We start from the raw sequence: 26,888 nt of genomic DNA, 5'->3' as shown, positions 1-26,888 counted from the left end.
CTGATGGCTAAGGAGAGGGGTGTGATATCCCATTTAGGGCTCAGTGTTCCAAGGTCTCTTATTCTCTGCACTTTGTCTAGTTGTGGGGTTGTCTCCCCTCCACTGCAACAGGAAACGTCTTTGATGATGGCTGAGTGAGGCGCTGAGTATGTTATTAGGAGTCATTTTATTGCTATATTCCTTTAGCAGAATCATTGTATTAGGTTTTCCCCAGGCCCATGGCCTATCTAGTCTCAGATTCTTGGCCACTTTAGCATTTTCAGGTATGGATTCCATATGGAGTGGTCTTAAATCCATTCAGGTAGTGGTTGGTTACTCCCACAGCTTTTGTGCCACTATTGTACCAGTGCAGCAGAGGTCACTCTTGCCATTCTTCAGGGGCTGCCCACCTTGTTATTTTGAGGCAGAGTCTCATTGAACCTGGACTGATTAAGGCAGGCTGACTTGCCTGTGGGCCTCCAGGATTTTCCCGTGTCTGCCTCCCCAGCATTAGATTTATAAGTGTGTGTGTCTGTGCTTTCTTTTTTAAATGTGGTTTTTGATGATAATACACAGCTCTTCATGTTTGTTCAGCAAAGACTTTACTAACAGAGCCATTTCTCCTTCTTTCTCCTCTGCAACTGTGGTGCATGGATATGTATATGCACGTTAGCATGAATATGAGTGCATGTCTCTGTGCATATATGTGGAGGCCAGAGGTTGGCATTGCATGTCTTCCTTGAGGCAAGTGAAGCAGGGTCTCTCATGTGAACCCATTGCTCACCTAGTTTATCAAGCCAGCTTGTTCTGGGCATCTTCCTCCTCGTCCCCCAAGTGCTGGGAATGCAGGCAGGCTGTCACACCTGCCTGTCATCTGGTTCCAGAACCCTACTCCCTCACAGTTGTAGGGCAAGTGTTTTACCACTGGGTTGTTTCCCTAGGCCTCCATTAAGTCCCTGTAACATTGCCGCTCACTCCTTGTTCAGCCCAGGTCCCCAGCCCATGGGATGGTGCTGCCCCCATACAGGGTAGGTCTTCCCATCTCAGTTAACCCAATATAGAGACTTCCTCACAACACAGGCTTGTCCCCTGGGTGCTTCTAGATCCCGTCCACTTGTCAATCAAGATTAACCTTGGCACAGTACATCTGTCAGTATGCCCATGCTTGGAAGCCGTGGAGGTGTCAGTAATCTTGGTGTGACTACCTGGGGGTATCAGGAACCTCAGTCCTGGATGCTGTGACTACCTGGCAGTGTCAGGAACCCCAGGCTTGGTGTGACTGCCTGGGGTTTGAGCTGGTGTCATGATCTCTTCAAAGCTGTCTCTCAGCCCACGCCTTACCACTACAGGGAGCCTTCTCTGTTCAGAGCCTGGCTGGCAAGTATCTTGGACAGGGTGGCAGTTTTACTGTTGCCTGGGGCTGGGGCTTACTACTTCCTCATGAATAAATGTGTGGCTTTTCTGTTAATAGAGTTTAATGTGCTGTATGTGGGTTATGAGGCAAGAACACCAAATCCGGGAGCTTTGGGAAGTTCTTCCCTAAGTCACTTTTGCTTCTTGTGTGCATCATTTGTCATTCTCAGATTAGACCCCCACCCCCACCCCTTTGTGTATATGTGTCTCTGTGCATGCCTGTGTGTAGTGTGTTCCTGTGTACTTACACAGATGTGCACATCTATGTGGGGTCAGATGGCAACCTTGGATGTCCCTCAGACACCCTGTCTCTCTCTCTCTCTTTTTCTTTTTAGATATGGTTTCTCACTGGCCTGGATCTTGGTAGTCTGGCTAGTGGTGATCCCTAGGGAACCCCTTTCTTCCCATTCCCAGTGCAGACATTACAAGTGCTCACTACCAAGGGATGGAATCGGTTCTTCAGGCTTACAAAGCAGCATTTCATCTACTGAGCCATCTATCCAGCTTGTATTCTTTTATTTTGAGACTGGGTTTGATTATTTTTCCAGGCTCAAACTATATGTTCCTTCTATCTTATCTGGGACTATATGTGTATGCATGTGTGTTTGTGTGTGTGTGTGTGTGTGTGTATGCCTGTGAGTGCACATGTATGTCCCACAGTACAAATGTGGAGATCAGAGGGTGTTTCTCTTTCTTCTATATGAGGCCCAGGGATCAGACTCCACTTATTAGGTTTGCTAGCAAGCACCTTTACCTGTTGAGCCATCTCAGTAGATCCATGGTGGATTTAAAGGGAACATTTAAAGAGTCTCTTTGCCTTAAAGTTATTGGGCGTTTTGGAATAAAATAAGCAGGGGTTGTATGGGTGTAAAGGGCTCTGTTTGGTAGGGAATGCTATCTAAGCAGTTTGATTCTGATGAATGCTAACTCATGGAAAGAATACAAAGATGGGGAGACCCACATAGAGGTCTTCGCAGGAAGGGAAATCGGGGGTACTGCTGGAGTGGGTGGCTTCTGAATGCCTCTAAGTGATCATGGCCTGGAGCTAAGCAGAGTATGGTGGTGCACACCTGTGATTCCAGTGCTTGGGAGGGTGGGGCCTGGAGTAGCCAGGAGAAGCTGGAGATAGCTCAGCTGATAAACTGTTTGCTTTTTCCTTGGGAGCATGGGGAGAGAGAGAAAGGGAAGGGAGATGAGGTAGGAAAGGAAAAGATGCTGGGGAGATGGCTCAGTCAATAGAGGACTTGCCTTGCAAGCATTAGGAACTGAATTTGTTTCCCAGAACCCAAGAATCCAGGAGTGATGGCCCATACCTGTAATCATAGCTGGGCTGGAAGAGACAGATGGATTCCTGCATCTCACTGACCTGCTAGCTTAGCCTAGTCAGTGAGCTTCAAACCACAGAGAAACTGTCTCACAGAGACAGTGGGAGGCACCTGAGGAAGAATGACACTGTTGCCCTTTGCTGGGGGGTGAAGATGAGGCTTGTGAGTGCACAAGACAGACTTACCCAGACGTGTGTGTTTGGGAAAAGAAATATCAACACAGGTGAAATGAATTGAGCATCTACTGTATACCATCCAATGCTTGGGCTCTTGTCTTGAATTCATCATTTCTTTATTGCTCTTGACAGGGCATATGACACTGGGGACAGGAGTTTTGCAATTGTTTGGGCGAGTAACTGCTTAGTATGGTGTTTTAGTTTGTTTACTGTTGTTTTGATAAACACCATGACCAAAAGCAACCAGGAAGGAGAGGATTTATTTCAATTTACAGTTTATAGTTTATCATCATGAAGGGCAGTCAAGGCAGTAACTCCCAGGCAGGAACCTGGGGGTAGAAACTGAAGCAGAGACCATGGAGGAACCTGGGTGTGGCACCACCATAGTGGTCTGGGTCCTCCCCCATCAATCAATCAATCAATCAATCAATCAATCAATCAATCAATCAATCATCAATCAAGAAAATGTTCCATAAGCTTGCCTCCAGGGCAGTCCGATGAAGGCAGTTTCTAAACTGAGGTTCCCTCCTTTCAGATGACTCAAGCTTGTGTCAAGTTGACAAAAAACCAACCAGTGCACATGGCTTACAGGGCGAGGGTTTTTAAGAATATTGAGGATTGTGATTGAGAAGCATTTGGGCCATGGGAAGCTGTGGAGGGGGTTGGAACTTGGCAGGCACAGCACCCTTAGGAGAATCAGCACTCCCTTTGTGTTTGAGCAAAGAGATGGAGGTTGGGTTTCCTGGGAAGCAATTGCCACACCCAGGTAAAAGGTAATTAGACCTTGATTGGCAGCCAGGAGGGCAGGCCAAGGAAGCAGAGCCAGCCAGGGAGGTGGATGAACATAAAACAAAGACGTTCAGTTTTTTTCTTGCCTCATTCTGATGTGAGTACATTTTCCTGTCAGTCATTTCCTGAAGAACTTCATGCTGAGGCTCAGGGGTTGGGGTCCATTGCCCTTTCCTCTGCACTTGACATCTTACTCAACCCTCCTGTTGAGCGGATTGCCTCATAGATAGGGTGAAGATTATGTTAAGGCTTCTAACTGGGCCCGCCAAAGGAATTATGTTCTTTGCCTTTTGAAAGGAATTATTTAGGCATGGTTGCTTTACAGGGAAAGCCATTCATCAGGGCTGGCTTAGGAATTTGAAATGCAGAGCCCACAGTGGGTGACCACAAAGCTGGCACTGGCTCTAATTGTAGCTTTCCCATCTTTTCTGACAGGGATTGGACAGAGGGCCTTGTACACAGTAGGCAGGGGCCTCTACCTCTGAACCATTGCATCATCTCCTCACTGGGGGATTCTAGGCAGGGGCTCTACACCTGAACCATGTCTGCCAGCCCAGTCCATGTATCCTAGGTTATCTTCAAACTCATTATTCCTCCTGCCTCAACCCCTTGAGGTTACAAGTAGGCTCCACCCCTAGCAAACCATTTATCATTATGTCTTCATCCACGGATGGACATTTATGGCAATGGCTATTATCAGAAAGATAAGCAAATAACAAATGCTGCTGGTGGGAATGCCTGCTGGTATAGTCACTGGGAAACAGTATAGAGGCTTCTCAAAGCCTGGATATAGATCATCCGTTCCTGGGAAACTCTCTGAAGTTCATGAAATCTGTATATGGAAGAGACACCTGCTCGTGTTGACCATGGCACTGTCATTGTTAACAATTAGGAAGATTGTAGAGGCTCCCTGGCTTTTTCCTCCATTAAGGGTTTTGGTTGGCATACTGAAGAATGGGTTTAGAGCTATGCCATTTTGTGTCTATTTGATTGTACCTTGCTCAGCAGCCCTGACCCATTATTCTTACTTGGTCCTCTGTTCACCCACAGGTGTCTTTCTTTACCTCAATTGGTCTCCTTTCTGCTTCTGTCATGCACATACATTATGTATATGTAGTACATGTTATTCTTTCATTGTCTGGCTGACTAATACTCCATTTTGTCTAAATGCCATATTTTCTTTGTTGTCTGTTATTATTATTATTTGAGGCAAGGTCTCAAGTAACCCAGCTGGCCTCTTATTCACTGTGCAGCCGAAGATGACTTTTAACTCCTGACCCTCTTGTCTCTGCCTCCTAAATACTGGGATTATAGATGTGCGCCACCATGTCCATGTGTGCTGGGCATGGAACTGAGGGGCTTTATGGGCAAATGGTCTACCAGCTGAGCTAGTTCCCATCTATCAGTTGCTTGTTTCATAACTCGGCTCTTGAGAAGATGTCCATATACAATATGTACCACATTTCCTTTATTTATCTGTTGATGGACTTTTAAACTGCTTTCATACCTGAGCTATTGTGAGCATAGATGTGCAGGAGTCTCTGATATGCTGGCCTACAGTGTTCTGGGATATATAGCCCCTGGTGGTGGTGGTGGTGGTGGTGGTGGTGGTGGTGTGTGTGTGTGTGTGTGTGTTTGTGTGCATGTGTATGTTAGAGGCCAGAGGTCAACTTCAAGTGACAATCATTCCTTAGGAGCCCTCCACTTTGTTTCTTGAGACAGGATCTTTTACTGACCTGGAGTTACTGACCTGAGATACAAGTAGCTCAGTGCATCCTGGGGATCCTTCTGTCTCTACACATCCCCAGCCCTCACATACACATGTGGCCACACCAGCTTATTACATGGGTCCCAGGCATGGGCCAGGTCCTCCTGCCTGCACAGCAAACACTTTGCCATCTCCTCGACTCTGGTTCCATTAGCTGTTCTCGGGTCCCAGGCTCACCTACTTTGCTTTTGTCGTCTGCCCTCTAGTGTGCCCTGGCATGGACATCCGGAACAACCTGACCCGGCTGCATGAGCTGGAGAACTGCTCAGTTATTGAGGGCCACCTGCAGATCCTCCTGATGTTCAAAACCAGGCCCGAAGACTTCCGAGACCTCAGTTTCCCCAAACTCATCATGATCACAGACTACCTGCTGCTTTTTCGTGTCTATGGCCTGGAGAGTCTAAAAGACCTCTTCCCCAACCTCACAGTCATCCGAGGCTCCCGCCTCTTCTTCAACTATGCCCTGGTCATCTTTGAGATGGTCCACCTGAAGGAGCTGGGGCTCTACAACCTCATGAACATCACCCGGGGCTCTGTCCGCATTGAGAAGAATAACGAGCTCTGCTACTTGGCCACTATTGACTGGTCCAGGATCCTGGATTCAGTGGAGGACAACTACATCGTGCTGAACAAAGATGACAATGAGGAATGTGGTGATGTCTGTCCAGGCACTGCCAAGGGCAAGACCAATTGCCCTGCCACCGTCATCAATGGGCAGTTTGTGGAACGGTGCTGGACACACAGTCATTGTCAGAAAGGTATGCTGGAGGCAAGCGCCATTCTAAGCCATTTCTCCCTGGCCACTAGCCCCAGGGATGGGCGACTTCTGCAAAGATTTAGGTGATGAAGGCTGTAGAGTGCAAACCCTAGAATCTCTATCAAAACTACACTCACCTCCTGCTTTTCCATGAGAGATACATTTCACTGTGGTGCCTGTATATTATTTGTGTGTGTCTATATATATCTATACTTTTCTATTGCTATGATAGAATACCCTAACAGAAATAAACTGAGGGAGTTGGGGTATGGCTCAGCATTTAGGAGCACTTGATGCTCTTCTAGAGGGATCATGTTCAGTTTCCAGCACCCGTATCACTGAGAAGATCCAGTGTCCCTGGCCTCTGAGGGTTGTGCATGTTGTATATGCACGCACACACACACACACACACACACACACACACACACACACACACACACACACACACACACCCCATGTTACTTGTTAAGAGATTAACAACTGTAAGCAATACTGAAATAGAATAATTATGATGATGTGCCAGGCGTTGGTGGTGCACACCTTTAATGCCAGCACTCAGGAGGTTGAGACAGGCAGATCTCTGTGAGTTCGAGGCCAGCCTGGTCTACAGAGTTAGTTCCAGGACAGGCTCCAAAGCCACAGAGAAAGCCTGTCTTGAAAAACCAAAAAGAAAAGAAAATTATGATGATATGATGATATTCTCCAATACGATAACAAGCATCACATCACTCTTGTACTTGGGGGACACCACTGAGTAAAATGGAGGTAACCCGAATATAATTATGACATCTTCACAACTAGTCTTATACTTGAAGTTGTTTCACATCTCAGGTGGGGCAGAACAGGCCATCTTGAGATTTTATTGTGACACCCCAAAGAGTACATGATTGAAAACACATGAATTGATCATTTCTGGAATCTTCCATTTGATAGTTTACAGTTAACTGTGGGTTACTGAGCCTGTAGTAAGTGAAATCTCTAATAGGAAGAGAGGAATGAATATACTGAACCCTGAAATTGTAGTAGGTAACCAACCACAGTTAGGTGTTATGACAGGGGTGTGGCTCGTATGTCAAAAACCTTTATTTACAAAAGTAAGTGGGGGGGGGTAGATTTTTTTGGGAGGACTGCTAGCTACCTTCTGTGCTGGATAGTGAATGTTGCTGTGGGTCTCTGCTTGGGTGAATAGTAGACTGTGCAAGGATATGGATTTGAGTCAGCATGTTTTTTTAATTTTTTTATTTTTATTTGCTTCTAGAAGACAATTTGTAAAGAGATACTCAGAAAAAGAAATGTGTAAAAATTCAACATTGATGAGAGTTGTTTTTATTTGTGTGTGTGTACATGCATGTGTGTCTGTATATGAGTGTGCACATGTATGTCATGGCCTACATGGAAGTTAGAGGACTGCTTGTAGGAGTTGCTCTTCTCTTTCTACATATGTGGGTCTAGAGGATTGAATTCATGTAGTCAGGCTGGGGGCAAGTGCCTTTACCACTGAGCTGTCTATCTGCTGCTCCCTTCATGCATTTATTGCCTTCATATCTTTAGCTTTCTGAGTTATGAGGCACTTAGATTAAAAAAAGGAGTTTGGCTGTTTTGGGGTTCAATTTTTTTTATTCTTTTTACAATTTATTTAACTTTATTTTATGTGCATTGGTATACAGGTGTCAGATCCTGTTACCAACTGCAATGTGTGTGCTGGGAATTGACCCAGGTCCTCTGGAAGAGCAGCCGGTGCTCTTAACCGCTGAGCCATCTCTCCAACCCCTCAAGTTTTATTTTTAAAAATAATTTATATATATAAATATAATGTGTGTGTGTGTGTGTCTGTCTGCAAGAATGTGTGTGTATCACACATGAACCCTTAGATGCCAGGAAAGGGTGTGGAACCCTCTGGAATTGTAGTTACAGACAGTTGTGAGCTGCCTGGTGGGTGTTGGGAACTGAACCCAGATCCTCTGCAAGAGCAGCCAGTGAGTGCTCTTCACTGCCGAGCCATCTCTCCAGCTCCATGTTTGTTTCTTTTAGGCTTGTTTTCCAGAAATGAAATTTCTGGGTCAGAGGCTCCTGATTTGGATTGCCAAATGGCTTTCCAGAAATGTTGGACCCGTGGACTGGACTCCCAGCCTTGAATAGGGAGAACTGGCCTTTGCATGTTGCTTAAAAATCTTTCCCAAAGTCCTGGGTTGGGTGCAAAGCCTATACGTGACTGTTTATCTTGGTACGTGTTTGCTTTCAGGGCAGAGCCTTTGAAAACATGTTTATCATTCAGGGTTTCTCTGCTGCCCTCCTTCCTTGTCTGAGCACCTCTCTGGGCTTTGCCGAATCTAATCTCTCATTTTCTTCTTTGAAGTTTGCCAATCCTTTGTCAGTTTCATTTGTGGCTCTTCTTGTTCCGTGGAGAAAATAGTCCTGAATGTTCAGAGCTACTGGAGAGTGATGGTGATGAGGATAGAGGACTAAGCTGAGTATGCTTCCAGCCTCTCACCGGGGCATTCCAAGCAGGGGCTCTGAGCTCATTTTCCCATGCCTTTTTTATACCTAAACATCAAATCTCTACCCTTAAGATGATGTCCCTGTAACGTTTCTGTTTCATATTAACTATCACATGTAGAAAACCTTCCGCTCTTATCTCTGGGGAGCTCTCCCTGTATATGACTCAGTCGGGAGCATCTGTGTGCCCCCAGGGACTTATGGGTGTGTGTGTGTCTTGATGCTGTTTGTGGCAGAAATCAGTCATCAGTAATCCCAGTCCTGGGAAGATTGAGGCAGGAGGGTAGCAAATGTGAGGTCACCCCAGTTATAAAGTGAAACCTTGAACCTCAGGAAAAAAGAAGGAAGGAAAGAGAGAGACCAGAGGGGAAGACGGGAGACATTCTGTTCTAAAGAAGGGAGAAAAGGAGGGAGAAGAGAGAAAGGGAGAGAGAGGAGGAAGGAAAGAGAAAGTGTCCCCTTTCCTGGGGTTGTTCGCCACTTCTGCCTTTCTCTCCTGTACCTGGGACATTTCTGTTCTGAGCACTAGCTTTTATTGTGTTTGATATCCCAGAGAGCAGTTCACCAGCTGTTTGTAGCTTCAGTGACCTCATTCACATGCTGTGAAATTCCCTGGGAGGCACTGGTGAATGGGGGAGAGAGGGAGTGAGCCGCTTAGGGTCAGCACAGAAGAGGGAGGGGAGGGAGGGGAGGGAATGTTATTTATTTTTGCCCTCACCTGAGCTCAAAGGAACAGTGGATATGTGGGTGAGGTTTTTGTGGGAACTCCTGAGGAGGACTCTTGGATAGTAGGAGCTGGGGGATGTCTTAGCGTTCAAGTTGCTGTGGTAAACTCGACCAAAAGCAACTTCAGGAGGAAAGGGTTTATTTCATTTTATAGTTTGGAGTCTATTATTTTCATTGCTACTTCATATCTGTAATTTTGCTACTGATATGAATCATAATGTAAATGTCTGACATATGACCCCCAAATGGTCAGGACCCACAGGTTGGGAACCACTGGTTTAAGTAAGAGCTGAAAGCTTAAAAAGTATTTGGAGAGAGTTGAGGAAAGGAGGAAGGAAGGGAAAGAGACAGAACACAATTACATGATGTTTACTACAGTATATTGTCATTAGTTATTAACCCCAAACTATGGGTAACATAAATTTTATCACCTGTCCATCCATCCATCCATCCATCCATCCATCCATCCATCCATCCATCCATCCATCCATCCCTCTGTGTGTGTGTGTGTGTGAGAGAGAGAGAGAGACAGACAGACAGAGAGAGAGAGAGAGAAAGAGAGAGAGAGAGAGCATGTGTGAGTGTGTGTGGTAAGAGAGACAAAGACTGTATGTGTGAGTAGGAGCACATGTGTCATGTGTTGTGTGCCTGTGGAGATTAGAAGATAACTTGGGGAAGTTGGCTCTCTCCTTCCACTATGTGAATCCCCAGGAATCAAACCTAGATGGTTGGGTAGGCTTGATGGTAGATGCCTTTACCCACTGAGCCATCTGGCTGGTTCACCTGTGTTATTTTTTGACACAGGCTCTCTTACTGAACCTGGAGCTCACCAAGTTAGTTCTACTAGCTGTCTAGCAAGCCCAAGAGATCCTCCTGTTTCTGGTTCCCACTGTTGAGATTACAGGTGCATGTCTCCAACCCTGGATTTTTACATGGGTTCTGGGGATCTGAACTCATGTCCTTATGCTTGCAGGCAAGTATTTTACCCACTGAGCCATCTCCCCTGCCCCTAGTGTTCTGATCTTTAATGGTGAATATGTAGACTTACAAACCTGACAAGCACACAGTTTTCTGGAAGATTCTTGGGGATATCAATGGAAAACTTCATTTTTCTGCTTTTTTAAATTTTATTTATATTTATATTTATTTATTTATTTATTTTTTTGTGAGAGGCTGTTGTCCCAATCATTTATGGAAGATGCTGGATAGAGGTCAACTCTTACTTATGAAGAGGTGGTTCTGGCTGGCTTGCCTGGTGACTTGGTAACTGGTCTAACTGGTTTTTCTTTGGCTTGGTGAAATTCATTGACCAGTTATTTCCCATCCTGTCACCAGATCCTTTGTGTGGATTGAAATCTGTTGTCAGTGAACACTTGACATCCCCCAGGGAGGTGCCAGGGACCTTGGTGTGCCCTGTCTCTGTGTGTGTCTTTTTCCCTGTGTCTGCTGCAACTTTCATTAAATGGAGGGGACATGGATGTTTGTTTGTTTGTTTTGAGATAGGGTCTTACTGTCCTCAAACTCTTGGCAATACTCATGCCTCAGTCTTCCAACTGTTGGGAGTCCAACATTCCTGGCTGAAACCCTGCTTTCTGATTGTGGTATGTTTAGTAAGTTCATTGATAATGTAGTACCACCATCCTTATGCTCTGGTTCCGGAGCACTAACACTCCCCAAAAAGAAATTCTCTTCATTGTTACTCACTCCCCAGTCCGGATTCCCTGAGCTCCTGGCAATGAGCAATTAGCTTTCAAGCTGTGTGGATTGATCTGTTCTGGACATTTCTAATCCACAGAATCAGGTAATATGTAGTTTATTGTGTTTTCTTCCTTTCTTTCCTTTTTCTGAGTACAGTGTTCTCAGAATTCACTCACACAGTGATTTCATTAAGTCTGGATTCTGTTTTCTATGGATGAGTAATATTTCATCATATGATTCCTATCAATTTTACCACCTGACCAACGTTTGTGATGTTTTCCCCCTTTAGTTATTTGAGATAGGGTTTCTGTAAATATCTGGGTTCCAGGTCTTGTCTGTGTCACTCCTTTACCTTTAAGCCAGAAGTTAAGTTGCTTTTGTAGGGCTGAAGTTCAAACCCAGGGTCTTGTGCATCCTAGACAAATGTTCTGTCACTGAGCTGTATTCCCAGCCTTGGTTTTACTTCACTTGACTCCCAGCACCTGGATTTCAGTCAGCGAGCCCCCACACCAATCTTCTATGTGTATTCTGGGGATTGAACTCAGTTCCTTAACCACCGATTCATCTCCCCAGCCATGATAGCTCCTCTTTGAGTAAAGTAAATTATTTATTATTTTTCATTCTTTTCCATTTGAATTCCTCCTTTTGAAGGTTAATATTGTCAACTTGATAGGAAGGATCTAGACTCACCTAGGAGACAGATCTCTGGGAGTCAATTACTTTAACTGAGGTGGGAAGGTCTACCCTGGAGAGGTGGGTTGCCTTTGGGTCATGGGTTGTCTAACAAGGAGAAAGCAAACTGATATCGGCATTCACTAGCCACATTCACCAGTCCTCACCATCCTGCTGTCATGGCTTCCCTGTTGTGATGGGCTGCTCCCTACAACTGTGAGCCAGAGTAAGCCCTACTGCCCCTAAGTTGCTTTTGCCAGGCGTTCTCTCCCGTCCATGAGTAAAGTAAATGATACACACCCCATCATATGAAGCTCAACACTGTTTATTCTGTCAGTACTTCTGAGTCCCAGAATAGAGCAAGGAGTGGATTGAGAAAGTGGAGCTCACAAAGAGACTCTTCTATTTGAGGAGGAACCAGGAAGGGGTGGGAACCAGCCAAGGCGGAGTGTGGCCATCTACGGGTGACCAAGAACCAGGAATGTTTTAGTTCCTTCTTGGCTCCTTCCTCTGAGGAACACCCTCAGCAGGGCAGAATGGGTGTGGTGGACAGATGTGGGGTGCAGATGGTGAAGGGCTCACAGAGAAAACCCTCAGCCAGAGTTCATCCTAGGCTGAGCTGACTTCTGATAGCCATTCATAGAAATTTTGGGGACTGTAAAGATAGCTCACTCAATAAAGAGGACTTAAGTTCAATTCCAAGAGTCCATGTATCTTAGTTCTTTCCCCATTGCTGGGATAAAGTAACTCTGACAAAAAGCAGTTTTTTGAGAGAAAGGCTTTATTCTTTTTTTTTCTCTCTTTTTCTTGTTTTGGATCATTGTTCAGGCTACATCCATCACTGAAAAGTCAGTCAGTCACATTACGTCCACAGTCAAGAGCAGAGAACAATGAATGCATGTGTACACGCTTGTGCCCAGCTCTTTTTCTCCAGTATCCTGCAGTCTAGGATCTAGGCTTAGGGAATGGTGCCCCCCACAGTTGTAGAGTCTTGCCACTTAATGTATAATCGGGGCAATCACCTACATACATGCTCACAGGACAGCTTAATCTAGACAGTCTCTTGCTGACACTCCCTTCCTAGGTAATTCTAGATTGTATCAAGGTGACAACCAACATTAACCATCAGTCCATGTGGACAGAAGCGGGGCATGGTGGTCCATGCTTACAGTCTGAGTTCTGGGGAGGCAGGGACAAATGTATCATTGGGGCTTTCTGGCCAGCCAGCCTAGCCTACTTGGCAAACTCTAGGCTGGATACAGACAGAATTTAGGGCTTCAAGACTGATTAACTTTTTAGCAATGGTATCTGTCACCTGACAGCCATGTTTAAGGGGTTCTTTAGTGTAAAGCCATCCTGATTTTCCTGTGGGTGCCACTTGTTTGTTGAGCTGTTTTTTGGCATAGCATTGACTTTGACTGGCAAGGCCTGCTTTGTTCTGTGTCTTGGGTTTTTGCCATCTCTGTCCATGAGTGAAATTGGGCTGTGTCTTTGGCTTGTTTCATTTTGCAATCTCTTCATTAAGTCTTGTTATCCGATCTTCTAGTCACAGAAAGTGAATTAGGCAAGTTTCCATTTTAAAGGTTCTTAAAGAATTTTTAGCATTGGAATTAATTTCTCTTTGAACAAGAGAGTCATTTCTTGGAAAATGTTAAGGTTTTAAGATCTTTGTGGGAAGGAATTCTTGGGTAATTTATTTATTTATTTATTTATTTATTTATTTATTTTTTCATACAAGGTGTTTGGTGAGTTTAGGCTAAAATCTTTTTTCTATTGTTTTGTTTTAAACACATGGTTAGATCTTTTGGTCAACTTCTGTGACTCTTCAGTATCTTAGAATTAGTGGGTTTTCTAAGTTGAGAGTGTGCTATTAAGCGTCCCATAGTTGTGTTTGTGTAGTCTCCTTAAATATAGCTGAGTACTGACAGTCTTGCAGATCTTCGATTTATTCATCAGCTATGCTTTTTAATAATCCAGTAATTATTGCTATGAACATATTTTTCACTTTGTGATTATTCTAATCTATGCTTTTAGTTTTGGTCTTTTTAAATCCCTCTAGTATGAAGTCTTTAGAAGGCATTACATATCTAAATATTTTTGGAATAAATTCCAAATTGTGAAATGAACAAAAAAAAAAAAATGGATTTTGTTTAACCAAGGGCCTTGCAATTGAGGCTGTACCCCTGAGCTATGTCCTCTGCTCCTCACTGGGTAATTTTTAGGCAGGGGCTCTACCACTGAGCCATGCCTCCAGCCCCTCACTGGGTAATTCTAGGTAGGTGCTCTACCCCGAGCCATGCCCACAGCTCCTCATTGGGGGATTCTAGCCAGGACTCTAACCACTGGGCAACACCTCCAGGCCTAGTTTCAGTCTTTTAATGCAATTAAAGCTTTTAAGGCCACAAGTTTACTCTTTGGTTTTTGCTGATCTTATCAGTCCTGCATATATTATACCTTCTCGTTTTCACTGTGTCTGAAGAATCCCTGATGATATCTAACATTATTTTTGTTCTCCATGAAAGCAACTCTTTCAGTTATGCTACATAAACGATCTCATATTGTTTTCATGGTTGCCTCAATTCATTTCCACTTCATAGTTTATTTTCCAACAGGTGAAATAGGTTCAGTAACAGTGACTGACTTGGGGATCACTGTGCTATCGGGGTGTAGGGGGCAGGTCCTTTTTTTGATTGCATCTTCTCTGGTTGAGTGGATTTGAACTACTGATTTTTAGGGTTAAAAAAATGAACTTTTACTGTTTGTCAGTTTCATTTCTGTTGCTGCAATAAAATATGATGACAAAAAATAACTAGGGAGAAAGGGGCTTGCTTCAGCTTGCATTCTAGGTGACAATCCATTATCTTGGGGAAGTCAAAGCAGGGACTTCAAACAACTGATCATCACATTGCTGTGGAGAGTGGAAAGAAATGCTTGTTTGCTTCCTCTGCTCCATTTCTCTGATTTTGCACAGTTCAGGGCTCCCTGCTTAGGGAGTGATGCTGCCCTTATTGGGCTAGGTCCCTCCCCCCCTCAATGAACTTAATTAGGATAGTCCCCCCACAACACACACACACACACACACAGATACACAGACACACATACACACACACATACACAAGTACACACACACATACACCTACCCACACATATACATACACACAGATACACAGACAGACATACACATACACACACACATATATACACAGACACACATGCATGCATGCACACCCCCCCCACATACACACACACACATACACAGACAGACATATACAACACAGACAGACAGACAGACACACACACACACAGACACACTTGCATGCATGCACACACACATGCAACACTCCCAGATACACACATACATACACACACAGAAAGATGCATGCATGCATGCACACCCATACCTATCCACCCACATGCACACACAGAGATACACAGACAGACAGATGTACACATACACAGACACACATACACACACAAACACACATGCATGCACACACACACTACACACATACACATACAGATACACATACACACAGATACACAGACAGATACACACACACACACACACACACACACACACACACACACAGGCTATCCTAATGTAGACAATCCCTCATTGAGACTTTCTTCCCAGGGTTTCTAGGTTGTGTCAAGTTGTTGATGAAAATTAATCCTTACTCAGTGTGATGGGTTATCAGTTTCTTTTTGATGGACTTTCAAAAGCTTTCATGTTTTTATTTTAGATATACTCTCAGGTAGCCCAAGCTGTCATTGACGTTCCTATGTTCCTATGTATCTGAGGCTGACCTTGACCTTCCATCTCCCCAGTGCAGGGATGACAGGTGTGCACCATACCTGCCTGCCAGGTCAGTGCTCTACCACTGACGTTTATTCCAAGCCTTTGGATTTTTCAGACAGACTTTCTCCGTGTAGCTCAGGCTGGCCCAGTACTGGTGGTAGCTGAGGATGACCTTGAACTCCTGATCTTCCTGCCTCCACCTCCTGAGTACTCAGATGATAGGTGTGACCCACTAGGCCTTATTTTATATTATGCTGGGGATGGAATCCAGGTCCTTATACATGCCAGGCAAGTCCCTACCACCTGAGCCACATCCTCAGAGTGCACCCTCCCATACCCTTTTATCAATTTTGTTTTGTTTTGTTTTGGATGATGGCCTCAAAATCTTAGCTAGAGGTTCTGTGTTGAGGAATTGTGTGTGGCTTTTGGTAACTGATTGTTTAATGGACTTCAGTGGATATATCCCACAGGATCAGGTGAATTCTGAATTCAGATTGAGAGTATGTAGCTGTCCAAGGGAAAATACTAATTTCCTCCAGTAAATGGAGTAACAGTTCTCCGCCCAGACGCCTGGCTTTGTGTGGCTGCCAGGGTATGTGTTTACAAAACCACTTTCTCTTTCTCTCATCTTGTGTTTGTGGTTTTATGGTCCAGGTTTTGGTGCTCTCGCCCAAGGCTGAGTGTGACCTGTCAGTCCACCTGCCCTGTGGCCTTCCTGTCTATTTCTGGCCTTCAGCATGAGCTTTCTGAAAAGCCAGCATAACTTGGGGTGATGTCAGACAGATTTTCCTTTAGAAGGGTGCTGTGACTCATCTCTGTACTTAACAGGCCTGTGTCACGTTAGAAGGATGACTGTAGTAGTTTGTGTTTGAAATCTAATAAGGGATTTTGCATCTGCCATCTGGAGGCTGTGTTCCTTCTGTTCTTTTTATTGTTTTTGACAAAGGCTAGTGTTGAGGGGCAGGAAATGGGTTTTGCAATATTGCTGACATCCGCCCGGAGGGTCTGCCTTCTTTCTTCATTTCTTCTGCAAGCCAGAGACAGATAGGAAGCAGCTGTGTATGGCAGGTCTGGCTTTGTATTTTCTTATGTGTAATTATGTGTGTATGTTATAGTCTCATGTGGCCTGGCTGGCCTTGAACTTACTGTGTAGTTGAGCCTGGCTTTGAATGCCTGATCATCTAGCCTTTACCTCCTAATTCCACCACCCTAGGATCAGAGATGTGGGTCACAATGTATGGCTGTATTTATTTATATATATTTATGTTTACTTGTTTGTGTGTGTGCAGGGGTGGGGATCATGCTAAGGCATGTATGTATGAGGGGGAATCATGTGAAAGCATGTATGTGTGGGTGTCAGAAGGCCATTTGTAGGAGTCAGTCCTTTCTTGTCATTTGGTTCCTAGGGGTTGAGGGGTTGAACTGTCATTAGACTTGGTTGTAAGCATCTTTACTTGCTGAGACATCTTGTTGGTACTTTATTTTTAAATACTGACTGATCGGTCGATCGATTGATCAATCGATTGATTGATTTGGGATCTCACTGTGTGATTTAGTGGCCTTTGACTCCTAGGCTCAAGTGATTTTTCCAGCCTCAGCCTCTGGAGTACCTGAGATTACAGAAGTGTGCCACCATGCTAAGCAGGAGTCTCTGTCTGTCTGTCTCTTGTGTGTACATATGCATGCGTGCATGTGGAGACAAGAGTAAACCTTAGTTGTTGTTTTTCCTCAGGTACCTCTATCTCATTTTATTTTTGAAATTTATTTTATGGCATATATGTCAATCAGTGCTCCATGTGAGTGCCCAGTGTTCACAGAGGCCAGAAGAGGTCATTGGGTCCCCTGGAACTGGAGTAACAGACAGCTGTGAGCTGCTATGTTGGTTCTGGGAATTGAACTCCGGGTCCTCTGGAAGAGCAGCCAGTGCTAACTAACCTCTGAGCCACCTCTCCAGTCCTCTACCTTGCTTTTTGAGACAGTTTCTCACTGAACTTGGAGCACACTAGTTAAGCTAGGATGGCTGGCCATCAAGCTGGCCCCAGGGTCTTCTTGTTTTTGTCTCCCCAGTGCTGAGATTGCAAGCACGTGCCTCTATGCCAGTCTTTGTTGGTGTCCACATGTCATCATTTGGTGGCATGTCCTTTAGTCTCCAAGCCAACCCTCCTTTGAATTTCTAGGCCATATTTTAAATTTCAGAAAGCTTCTAAGAGACATGGTGTGTAAACCTCTGTGGTTGTACAATTTCATGCCACAGCTTTTGTTTTGGAGAAGGGAGAACTGGAGGTTTAAAATATTTTCCTATTTATTTACTTACCTATTTATTTGTTTGTTTGTTTGGGTATGGTGGCTGTGATGGTTGGTCATTGTCAATTTGACACAACCTTACAGTCACCCAGGAAGAGAGTGTCACTGACGGACTGTCTGCATTGGGTGGCCCATGGGGCTTTGTCTTGATTGCATTAGTTGATGGCACTGTGGAGTATGATTCCCTGGGCTCGGGTCCTGGTCTGTAGAAGAGTGGAAAAGGTAGCTGAGCACAGTATGCATGCATTTGTCTGTGCTGGACCAAGGATGTTGCCAGCCGCTTCAGAATCCTGCCATATTGATTTCCCAGGAACCGTGAGTCAAATAAAGTCCCTGCTTCCCTGAGTTGCTGTTGTCAGGGTGTTTAGTCCAGCAGCTGAAATGAAAGGGGAAAGCCATGTGGGTGGGTCTTCTGCCGGTTTTGTCTCCAGAGGATCCCAATGCCTGCCTCAACCTATTTTCAGATCGTGTTGATCACTACTGTGGTTTGAAGATGCATCATCCCTGATAGACTCACACGTTTGAACATGGGGTCCTCTGCTAGGGTCTCAGATTGTGAAGGATGGAGGAAGTGGATTGTTGGAGATGGGCCTTGATGTATTGTAGCATGGCCCCACTTCCTGTCCTCTCTGTTTCCTGTTCCTAGCTGTATACACTTGCCACTCTGCAGTTATAATCCTCCTTGCCTTCCCCTCCACAGTAGGTGGCATCCCTTCAAGTTGTGAACCCTGAACCCAAATGAAAACCCCTTCTCCCTTCACTTGCTTCTTGTCAAACAGGAAAAGGAGTAAAATCATTAAGGATGCAGTTTAGGATTTCTTACTGGCTATTTTAACTAATTAAAAAAAAAAAAAAAAAAAGGAGCCTGGAGATGTGCCTCCCTGGTGAAGCCTATGCATGTAGCATGATTGACAAGCCCTACCACTTAAAAGAAAGTCCTAAATACAGTGAATGGGGAGGTGGTTCATTTGCTAAGTGCATTTGCTGGCAAGCTTGAGGACCAGAGTTCAAATCCCTGGCATCCACCTAAAAAGCCAGGTGTGGCCATGTGCCTCTGTAAGTCCATCTCTTTGGGGATGGATGCAGGAAGATGACCAGAGCTTGCTGGCTGCCAGCTTAGCTCTAGGTTCAACAGCAGATCCTGTCTTAGGGAATACACTGGAGATAACCTCTTCTGGTCCGGATGTTTTGCATGGATGTGTATGGCTACATACATGCATGCACACACCCCACACACACACACACACACACACACACACACACACACTGCACTCCTGCAGCCCCCCCCCCACATCATTTATTATGTCTTTAAAATTGTTTGTCCTTTGTTTTATAACTTGCCCTTTATTTCAGAATTATACTTAAAATTATGATATTACTGGTTGGGAGGCTGAGGCAGAAGGATCACATTTTGTAGAACTTCTTTTACTGCAGAGTGAATTTAAGGCAAACCTGGGTAAATTGGCACAGTGGATTTAGCATGCCCAAGTCCCTGGACCCAATATTATTCAAACAGTAACAGCAACAATAGTAATAAACAAAGATTGGACTCAGCCTCCCCGGACCCATATCTTTTTTTTTTTTTTTTTTTTTTTTTTTTTTTAAGACAGGTCTCATGTAGCCCAGGCTGGCTTCAAACTTGACTATGAAGCTGAGGCTTACTTTGAACTCTTGATTTCTTGCCTCCACTTCCTGAGTGCTGGGATGACAGGCATGTGACACCATGCCTGATTTTATGTGGTGATAAAATTTTCCTTAGGGCCCTGTGTATGCCAGGGAAGCACTGTATCATCTCCAGGCAATACTGCCTCACTTTGAGTCAGTGTTTCCTGGAGGGCTCTGCAGACCTTTGTAGACATTAAACTGGAATACTAAGAGACTTGAGAGGAAAGCAAGGATGTCACCTGAGGCTTTGGTGGTGATCTGTCTGTGTTGCTGAGATCTGTTTGGACTTTTTTCCATTTGTATGTAGTTTGAATTGCATTTTAATTCCTGCATGAATGGCTGTTTGGAGGCATGACTAATTTGCCATTGGTCTACAAACTTAGCTGTTTATGTTCGTTGACTTTGCTGATTGCTCCCCAGTGATCTTTCTTTAGCCTTCCGGAGATAATTGTGCAAACAAGAAATGAACCTTGTCATTCATGGTTCTTGACAAAGAGCATGCCCGAGTCTCTACTGCCTAGGTGAGGCAGTAATGCTGTTCATTTTTACAGCTCTCTTGTTATTAGTGGAGATTAATGATACATAATGGCTTTCTTATGACATTCCCATACATGTGTATAATGTGTGATTATATCTTCCTCCCTCTCCTGCTGTTCACCTTCCTCTTTTCAAATAGCTCTTCTGCTTTCATGCCTGGATCCAGTAAGAATCATTGTGAATGTTTCTGGGAGTGTGGGCAACCTATCAGTTGCCATACCACTGAAGAAACTATCTCTTTCTGACTCCTAGCAATTCCAGCTGTCTATCAATCTTCAGAGAGGGGCGGTATGTTGCAAAACTTCCTCCTGGTAATTGTTAACTGCCTAGAAATCCTCTGGGAAGTATAGGACCATGGTGTGTTATTTCTGTCTCCCAGGAACCTTTAACTGCTTATCAGTCCTCAGAGAGGTGGGGACTCCTGAGCCCCTCCCTCTAACAACGGTTAGGTCTATCCTCAGGGAGAGGTGGTGCCTCATGATCCTCTTTAGTAACCATTTACTATTTATAGTATATCTGCAGGGAGAGGGGTTCTCCCGAGCTCCTCCCCTTAGCAACTGTTAACTGTTCATCTTCAGGGAGAGGTGGAGCATCATGAGCCCCTCCCCCTAGGGACCATTAACTGCCAATGATAAATTTTCAGGGAGATAACCAGGCCTTGCTAGCCCCTGCTTCTTCATGATGGGATGTCATCGGGGTCAGTCATATCTTGTGTAGGTAATCGCAGCTTCTGCATGTTCAATAGGGCTCTGGCCTGCCTTGCTTGGGAGACAGAGGAGCCAAGACACATGACCTGTTAGGCCAAAGCCAGAGCTTCTGAACTAGCCATGCAATATGGGGTGTATTCACCATGTGATCCCCAAGTGGGCAACATTACATAAATGTATGTATAATCCCTCAGTATCTTCAAGGCACACCTCTGACTCATGCTGTGGGAGTCTCATCAACTTTGTGAGCGCACCCACCAGGCCTCCCTCCACTCCGGTCTTCCTAAGCTTGCTTTTTTGTTGTGTGACTGAGATGGAGGTGTGGCTGAGTTTCTGCTCCTGTTGCTGTGAGGAAATGAGTTGACAAAAGCAACATAAGGGAGAAAGGGCTCAATGCCCTGTCACAGCAGGACTTGAAGTAGATGGTCACACACATCAATCCATGATTAGAGAGCAGAGAGCAGTAGATGCATGCTCGTGCCCAGTTCCTTTTGTCCATACAGTCTAGGACCCAGAGAATGGCCTCATCCACAATTAAAGGGGTTAAAATAGTTAAGAGAACCCCCTACAGGCTTGCCAGAGGTTCGTCTCCCAGATGAAGATCCTAGAGTCTTATTGAGTTGATAATGCTCCTCATCACAAGGTTGAAGAAATTGTGGAGACGTGGCTCAGTGATTAAGAGCACTTGCTGCTCTTGCAAAGGACCCAGGTTTGATTCTCAGCACCCATATGGTGGCTCACAGCTGCCTATAACTCCAGCTTCAGAGAATCTGACATTCTCTTCTAGCCTCTGAGGGCACCACAGACATGCATGGAGGTAAAACACCTAAACACATAAACATAAATGAATACATAAAAAGAAAGTGGATATCATGGTTGTGGTAGAATGCGTATGTGTGTGTGTATGCTCTAGTGCTGTGCTAACATTTCCTGAGAATATGTGAACAAATGTTCGTTCACCCTATATTGGTTACTGATGACACTCTAATGTAAAAAAGTCCAACTTGATGACTGAACCTTAGATTTTGAGGTTGCCAGGCAACTGCTGTATGAGTGAGGTACATCCTTAGCTAGACTCCCGTGGTTGTTTTTGTTGTGAGTGTGTGCATGTGCATGAATGTGCATGGGTATCAGCATGAATGTACTATGCTGTATGCGTGGGGATTAAGGAACAACTTTTGGGAATTGCTTTTGCCAGCCACCTTGTTTTCAGGCACAGCCTCTTTTACTGTTTCTTGCTGTTTTGTACAGCAGGCTAGCTGTGTGAGGGTTCAGGTGATTCTCCTGTCTCTGCCTCCAAGTTTGCTTGCTTTAGGAATACTGGGACTTCAACAAAAGTCACTATATCTGACTTTTACACAAGTTTTGGGGATTTGAACTCAGGCCATCAGACTTGTGTGACAAATGTTTCTACCCGATGAACCATCTCCCCATCTCATTGACATTTTGACACATGGTCTCACGAAGTTGCCCAGGCAGGTCGTGAGCTTATGATCCTTTTGTCACAAGCGCCTTAGAACTGAGATTATAAGTCTGCATCACCAGGCCTGGCTTTATTTATTTATTTTGGTGTGTGAGACAAAACAGACATAAACTAAAATTTACCATCATAGCTATTTTTTTAGAGCATAGTTAAGCAACATATTACATGGTTGTGCAATTATTGACATCCATTTCCAGAATTTTCTCATCTCCCAGACTTAAGCTCCATTTCTCAATATGTCCCCTGAACCCTCACAGTCCCTGGCATCTACTACTTTACTTCTTTCTTTATGGATCTGCCATTTTAGGGATCCTTAAGAGTAGAAGCCTAAGAGTGATTGGGTTGGTTTACTGAGCACTTTGATTTTGAGGTAAATCCATGTAGTAGCATGAGGTAGAATTTTTTTTTTTTTTTACTTTTCCAAGTTGAGTAATATTCCAGCGTATGGATATTCTATGTTGGTTGGTATATTTATCTGTTGATAAACATTTGTATCTTTCTATCTTTAAAAGTTTTTGTGTACATAGATGTACCAATGTCTCTTCTGACTAGGTTGTGCGGGTTTATCTCACTTGATGAAATCTAGAATCAGGTTGATTGAGGTGGGAAGACTTGCCCACCATGGGAAGACCCGCCCACTGTGGGTGCTGCCATTCCCTGGGCTGGGATCCTGACCCATGTAAAACTAGAAAGTCAGTGGAGCACAAGCCTCTGCTTCCTGACTGATTTGACATGACTGTTGCCTCAACCTCCTGCCCCCGTGACTCCTCACCCTGTGGACTGTACCCTCAAACTGTGAGCCAGGGCAAACCCTTTCTTAAATAGCTCTTGTCAGTGTATTTTATCACAGCAACAGGAAAGGGAACTAAGACACCAGGCCTTGAAGATGTTTCGCTACAGTGTGTGTCTGAAAATCTGAGGGAGACTTGGACTCTATTTATTTAGAGAGGCAAGGAGGAGAGGAGGATGGGAGGGCTTCTCTCCCATTTTCTTTCCCCTCTGTGTGGCTGTTCCTGCAGGGCTGAGAGAAACCTCTTGCCTCAGGTAGCTGGCCGGCCCAGGAGTGGACATTTCCCGTGTACTGTTCCACATGCAGTGATCAGAGAACAACTTGGGGGGAATCAATTCTTAGCTTCCACTTTGTGGGTCTTGGGAATCAACTCAGGTGGAGAGTTTTGGCTGCAAGTGACCTCCGTCACTGAGCCATCTCACTGGCTCCCTACCTTATTCTTTGGGACAGGGTCTGTCATTGAACTTGGAGATCACCAAATGGCTGGATGGGTTGGCCAGTGAGCTGTGTTTTTTGTGTTGTCTTCTTAGCACTAGAAGTTCACATGGTCACACTCAGCAGTTTACACGGGTGAGGACCACATGCTGGCGTGGCAGCCCTTAGCTGCCTGGGCCAAGGCCCCAGCCCTCATTCTGGTTTCTTTTGTGCATGCATGGGTGTGTCAGCATGTGGTGCTGGGGATCAGACTCAGTTTGGAGCATGCTGGGCAAGCCCCCCCTCCCTGAGCTACACCCCTAACTTTGACTAGCTTTTTTTGGTTTTGTTTTGCTATGTAGTCCAGTCTGGCCTTGAAATAACAATCCCCTTACCTCACCTTCCTTAGTAGGGATTGCAGGCATGTACTACCAAGCCATCTTCTAAAAGAGTTTTAAAAAAGATTTATATTTATTTTCAAGTGTGTGTGTGAGAGAGAGAGAGAGAGAGAGAGAGAGAGAGAGAGAGAGGGAGAGGGAGGGAGAGAGAGACAGGGAGAGAGGGAGGGAGGGAGGGAGAGAGAGAGAGAGAGAGAGAGAGAGAGAGAGAGAGAGAGAGAGAGGTACTCGTGGAGATTATTGGTGCTGGGAACTGAACCTCAGTCCTCCCTCTGGAAGAATAGTAAATACTCTTAACCCCTGAGGAATCACCTCAGCCCACTACTGGCTATTTCAAAATAAATACATAGTTAATTGTTGATTATAGCAAAAAGCTTTCTGATGAGACGATAGAGATTTTAATTCACTTAATTAGGTCCACATTTTAGGTTATTTGTGTTGGCTTGTTTATTTGTTGAGATAGGTCTGTGTATAGCTCAGGATGGCCCTGAAGAAGTTAATAAATTCAGCACTGAAGATTACTTTACCCTGTCTCCTCAGTATTGGGATTACAGATATGTTCTGTCATGCTGGGTTTATGTAGCACTGGGGATCGAACCTAGGGCTCTATGAAGGCTAGGCAGGTACTCTACCAACGGAACCCCAGCCTCAGAAGAACCCCAGTCTTGGCTGGCATAGGGGCTGTGGGTGTGGCTCAGGGGTAAAGCTCCTGTCTAGAATCCCCTAGTGAGAGACCAGAGGTGTGGCTCAGCTAGCCTGTGTGAGGCCACAGGCTGCATCCCTTGTACCATCAAAGGGTAAGTGCTGTGGCTAGGTTTTAGCTGAGATTTGCCTTGTAAGCAGGAAGGACTCAAGCATCAGGAATTTGGAAGAGGAGCAGGGTGATTGACAGTTGTTGGGTGGGTGGTAGAAATGCCTACCTTTTGAATTCTCGCTTTTGAACAAAAGCAGTTTTGCAGAAGCCGCTTCCTGTAGTCCCCCCCCTTTTTTAAGGGTTCCTGCAGTGTTTCAGGGAGATCTTCTTGGTTCCCAGTTTCCGTGGGGACTTGAGTCTTACCAAGATAGTAAGTTATTCTAAGTTCTGGAATCCAGAGTTTGGTGCTGCTTGTGGCTCTTGGCTCTGACCTAGGAGGCCCTGGCAGCCAAAGGAAGTGGCTTCCCCATGCTTGGGGGCCAGCCTAGGAGGCTGCAGGCTTTTAAAGGCCACGGCTTGTGCTGGAGACATGTGTTACTCTGGCATTGGCGTTGTTGAAAACACATTCCCTAGATAGTTTCTCTTCTACACAGACCTTGGAGATTTTTGGGCATGCTGAAGTCCCTCCCTCCCTCTCTCCCTCCCTCCCTCCCTCCCTCTCTCCCTCTCTCCCTCCCTCCCTCCTTACCTTCTTTCCCCCTCTCTCCCCAGTGGACTGATTTGCTCTTTGCTAGGTGTATTATGGAGGTACACCAATTTATGTGCATGCAAGCAGGCCTCTCCACAATGGATCTCAGCCAGTCCCACCTGACCTCATAAGGTCAAGGCTGATATGATTCCCAATTTATGGCCAAGAAAGTGAGGCTGCAGGAAAAGTCAAGGGGAAGCATCTGCTGTTGCGATGGGCTGCAGGCTTTGTTCTGAGATCGCAGTCTGACCTGGGCTCAGGGCTGGCAGCCATTCTCTCTCCTCATTTCTATGTCCAGCTGGTCACTGGAACCGTTTTAATGTTTGCATTGTCTATGCTGGGAGTAGGACCAAGGGCCTTGTGCATTCTGGGCAAGAGTCTCTTTAACTTATTTATTTTATACCAAGGGTCTCATGTAGTCCAGACTGGCCCCACCTTCAACTCACTATGTAACTGAAGTTCCTTCACATTTCTATATTTTTAATTTTAATATACCTTCCACTTAAAAAAAAAAAAAGCATCCAAAGTGGTTACTTTCTAGACTAGGGAGCGCGCTGTCTCACCTCCTCCCTGCCTTGTTAACTGCCTACTGGTTCTGAGTACCCTGTGCTTGTTTCCCGTCAATGTTCCAGTTCTGACACCCGGCACCTGCAGACCAGGAGGACTTGGCTGCCTCTTGCCAATAATTATGTCCCTGATTGTGTTCCAGCAGGAACTTCCCAGGCAGTGTTAAATGACTGAGCCAGAATGTGGTCAGAGCTGGCTCCCATCTGATTGGAGTGGAATGCCTCAATTGTCCCACTGCAGAAGATAATTATCTAATTGTTAATACTCTTGACCTTCCTGTTTGGGGCTCTGCTTAGCAAATGGGGTGTGAACATGAACTCTTGACTGTCTCCTGTGGCCAACAGATACAAATGACATTATGTATTTATAAAGACAGGCCATTTGTGATGCTGTTAGTCATTATAGCAGCTGTTGTCCCCCGCCTCGTTCTCCCAATTCTTGAAGTGTTGACTTATCTTTACCTATTGGGGCTCAATTGATTCTACATTAATCTTTTAAAACTTATTATTGTGTGGGTTGTGTGTGTGATGCGCGTGCGCTCTCTCTCTCTCTCTCTCTCTCTCTCTCTCTCTCTCTCTCTCGTGCGCGCGTGCGCGTGCGCGCGCGCACACACACACACACACACACACACACGGGTGCACACTTCCATACTCTGGAGTGTGGTGGCCAGAGACTGATGGAGTATCCTCAGTTAGTTCACCATCTTATTGTATTTAGCGTGTAAGTATATGTATATGTGAGTGTGTGCATATGTGCGCTGTCTCCCTTGGAGCTCAGATGACTGTTAGGAGGCAGTTCTTGACTTCCACTTGTTTTGAAGCGGGGTCTCTTGCTTCTGACCCAGTGTAGTGTACTCAATGCCAGCTGTCTCCAGCACTTCCAATTTTCCTGTCTCCGCATCTCCTCTTGCTGCAGGAGCATTGGGCTTACAGATGCTTGCCACCACATATGGTCCCTTAGGTAGGTTCCAGGGACCAAACTCAGGTTACCAGGAATATGCTACAATTTCTTTACCCACTGAACCATCTCTCCAGCCCCAGATT

At 45.1% G+C, this 26,888-nt stretch overlaps 1 protein-coding gene across 2 annotated transcripts in view; it reads left to right on the top strand.

The window, feature by feature from the left end:
* Insr (insulin receptor) overlaps window positions 1-26,888 on the top strand; it is a 139,090-nt gene that overhangs the window by 15,445 nt on the left and 96,757 nt on the right. For both annotated transcript variants that reach the window (XM_051205295.1, XM_051205294.1), the window contains exon 2: window positions 5,657-6,208. In XM_051205295.1, the coding sequence (XP_051061252.1) occupies window positions 5,657-6,208 (552 nt within the window). The remainder of the gene's footprint in view (window positions 1-5,656; window positions 6,209-26,888) is intronic.

Source organism: Phodopus roborovskii, unplaced genomic scaffold (genome assembly GCF_943737965.1).
Source record: "Phodopus roborovskii unplaced genomic scaffold, PHOROB, whole genome shotgun sequence".
Classification (NCBI taxonomy): domain Eukaryota; kingdom Metazoa; phylum Chordata; class Mammalia; order Rodentia; family Cricetidae; genus Phodopus; species Phodopus roborovskii.
The sequence above is the reverse complement of the archived record's forward strand: the minus strand, read 5'-3'. Positions and strand labels throughout refer to the sequence as shown.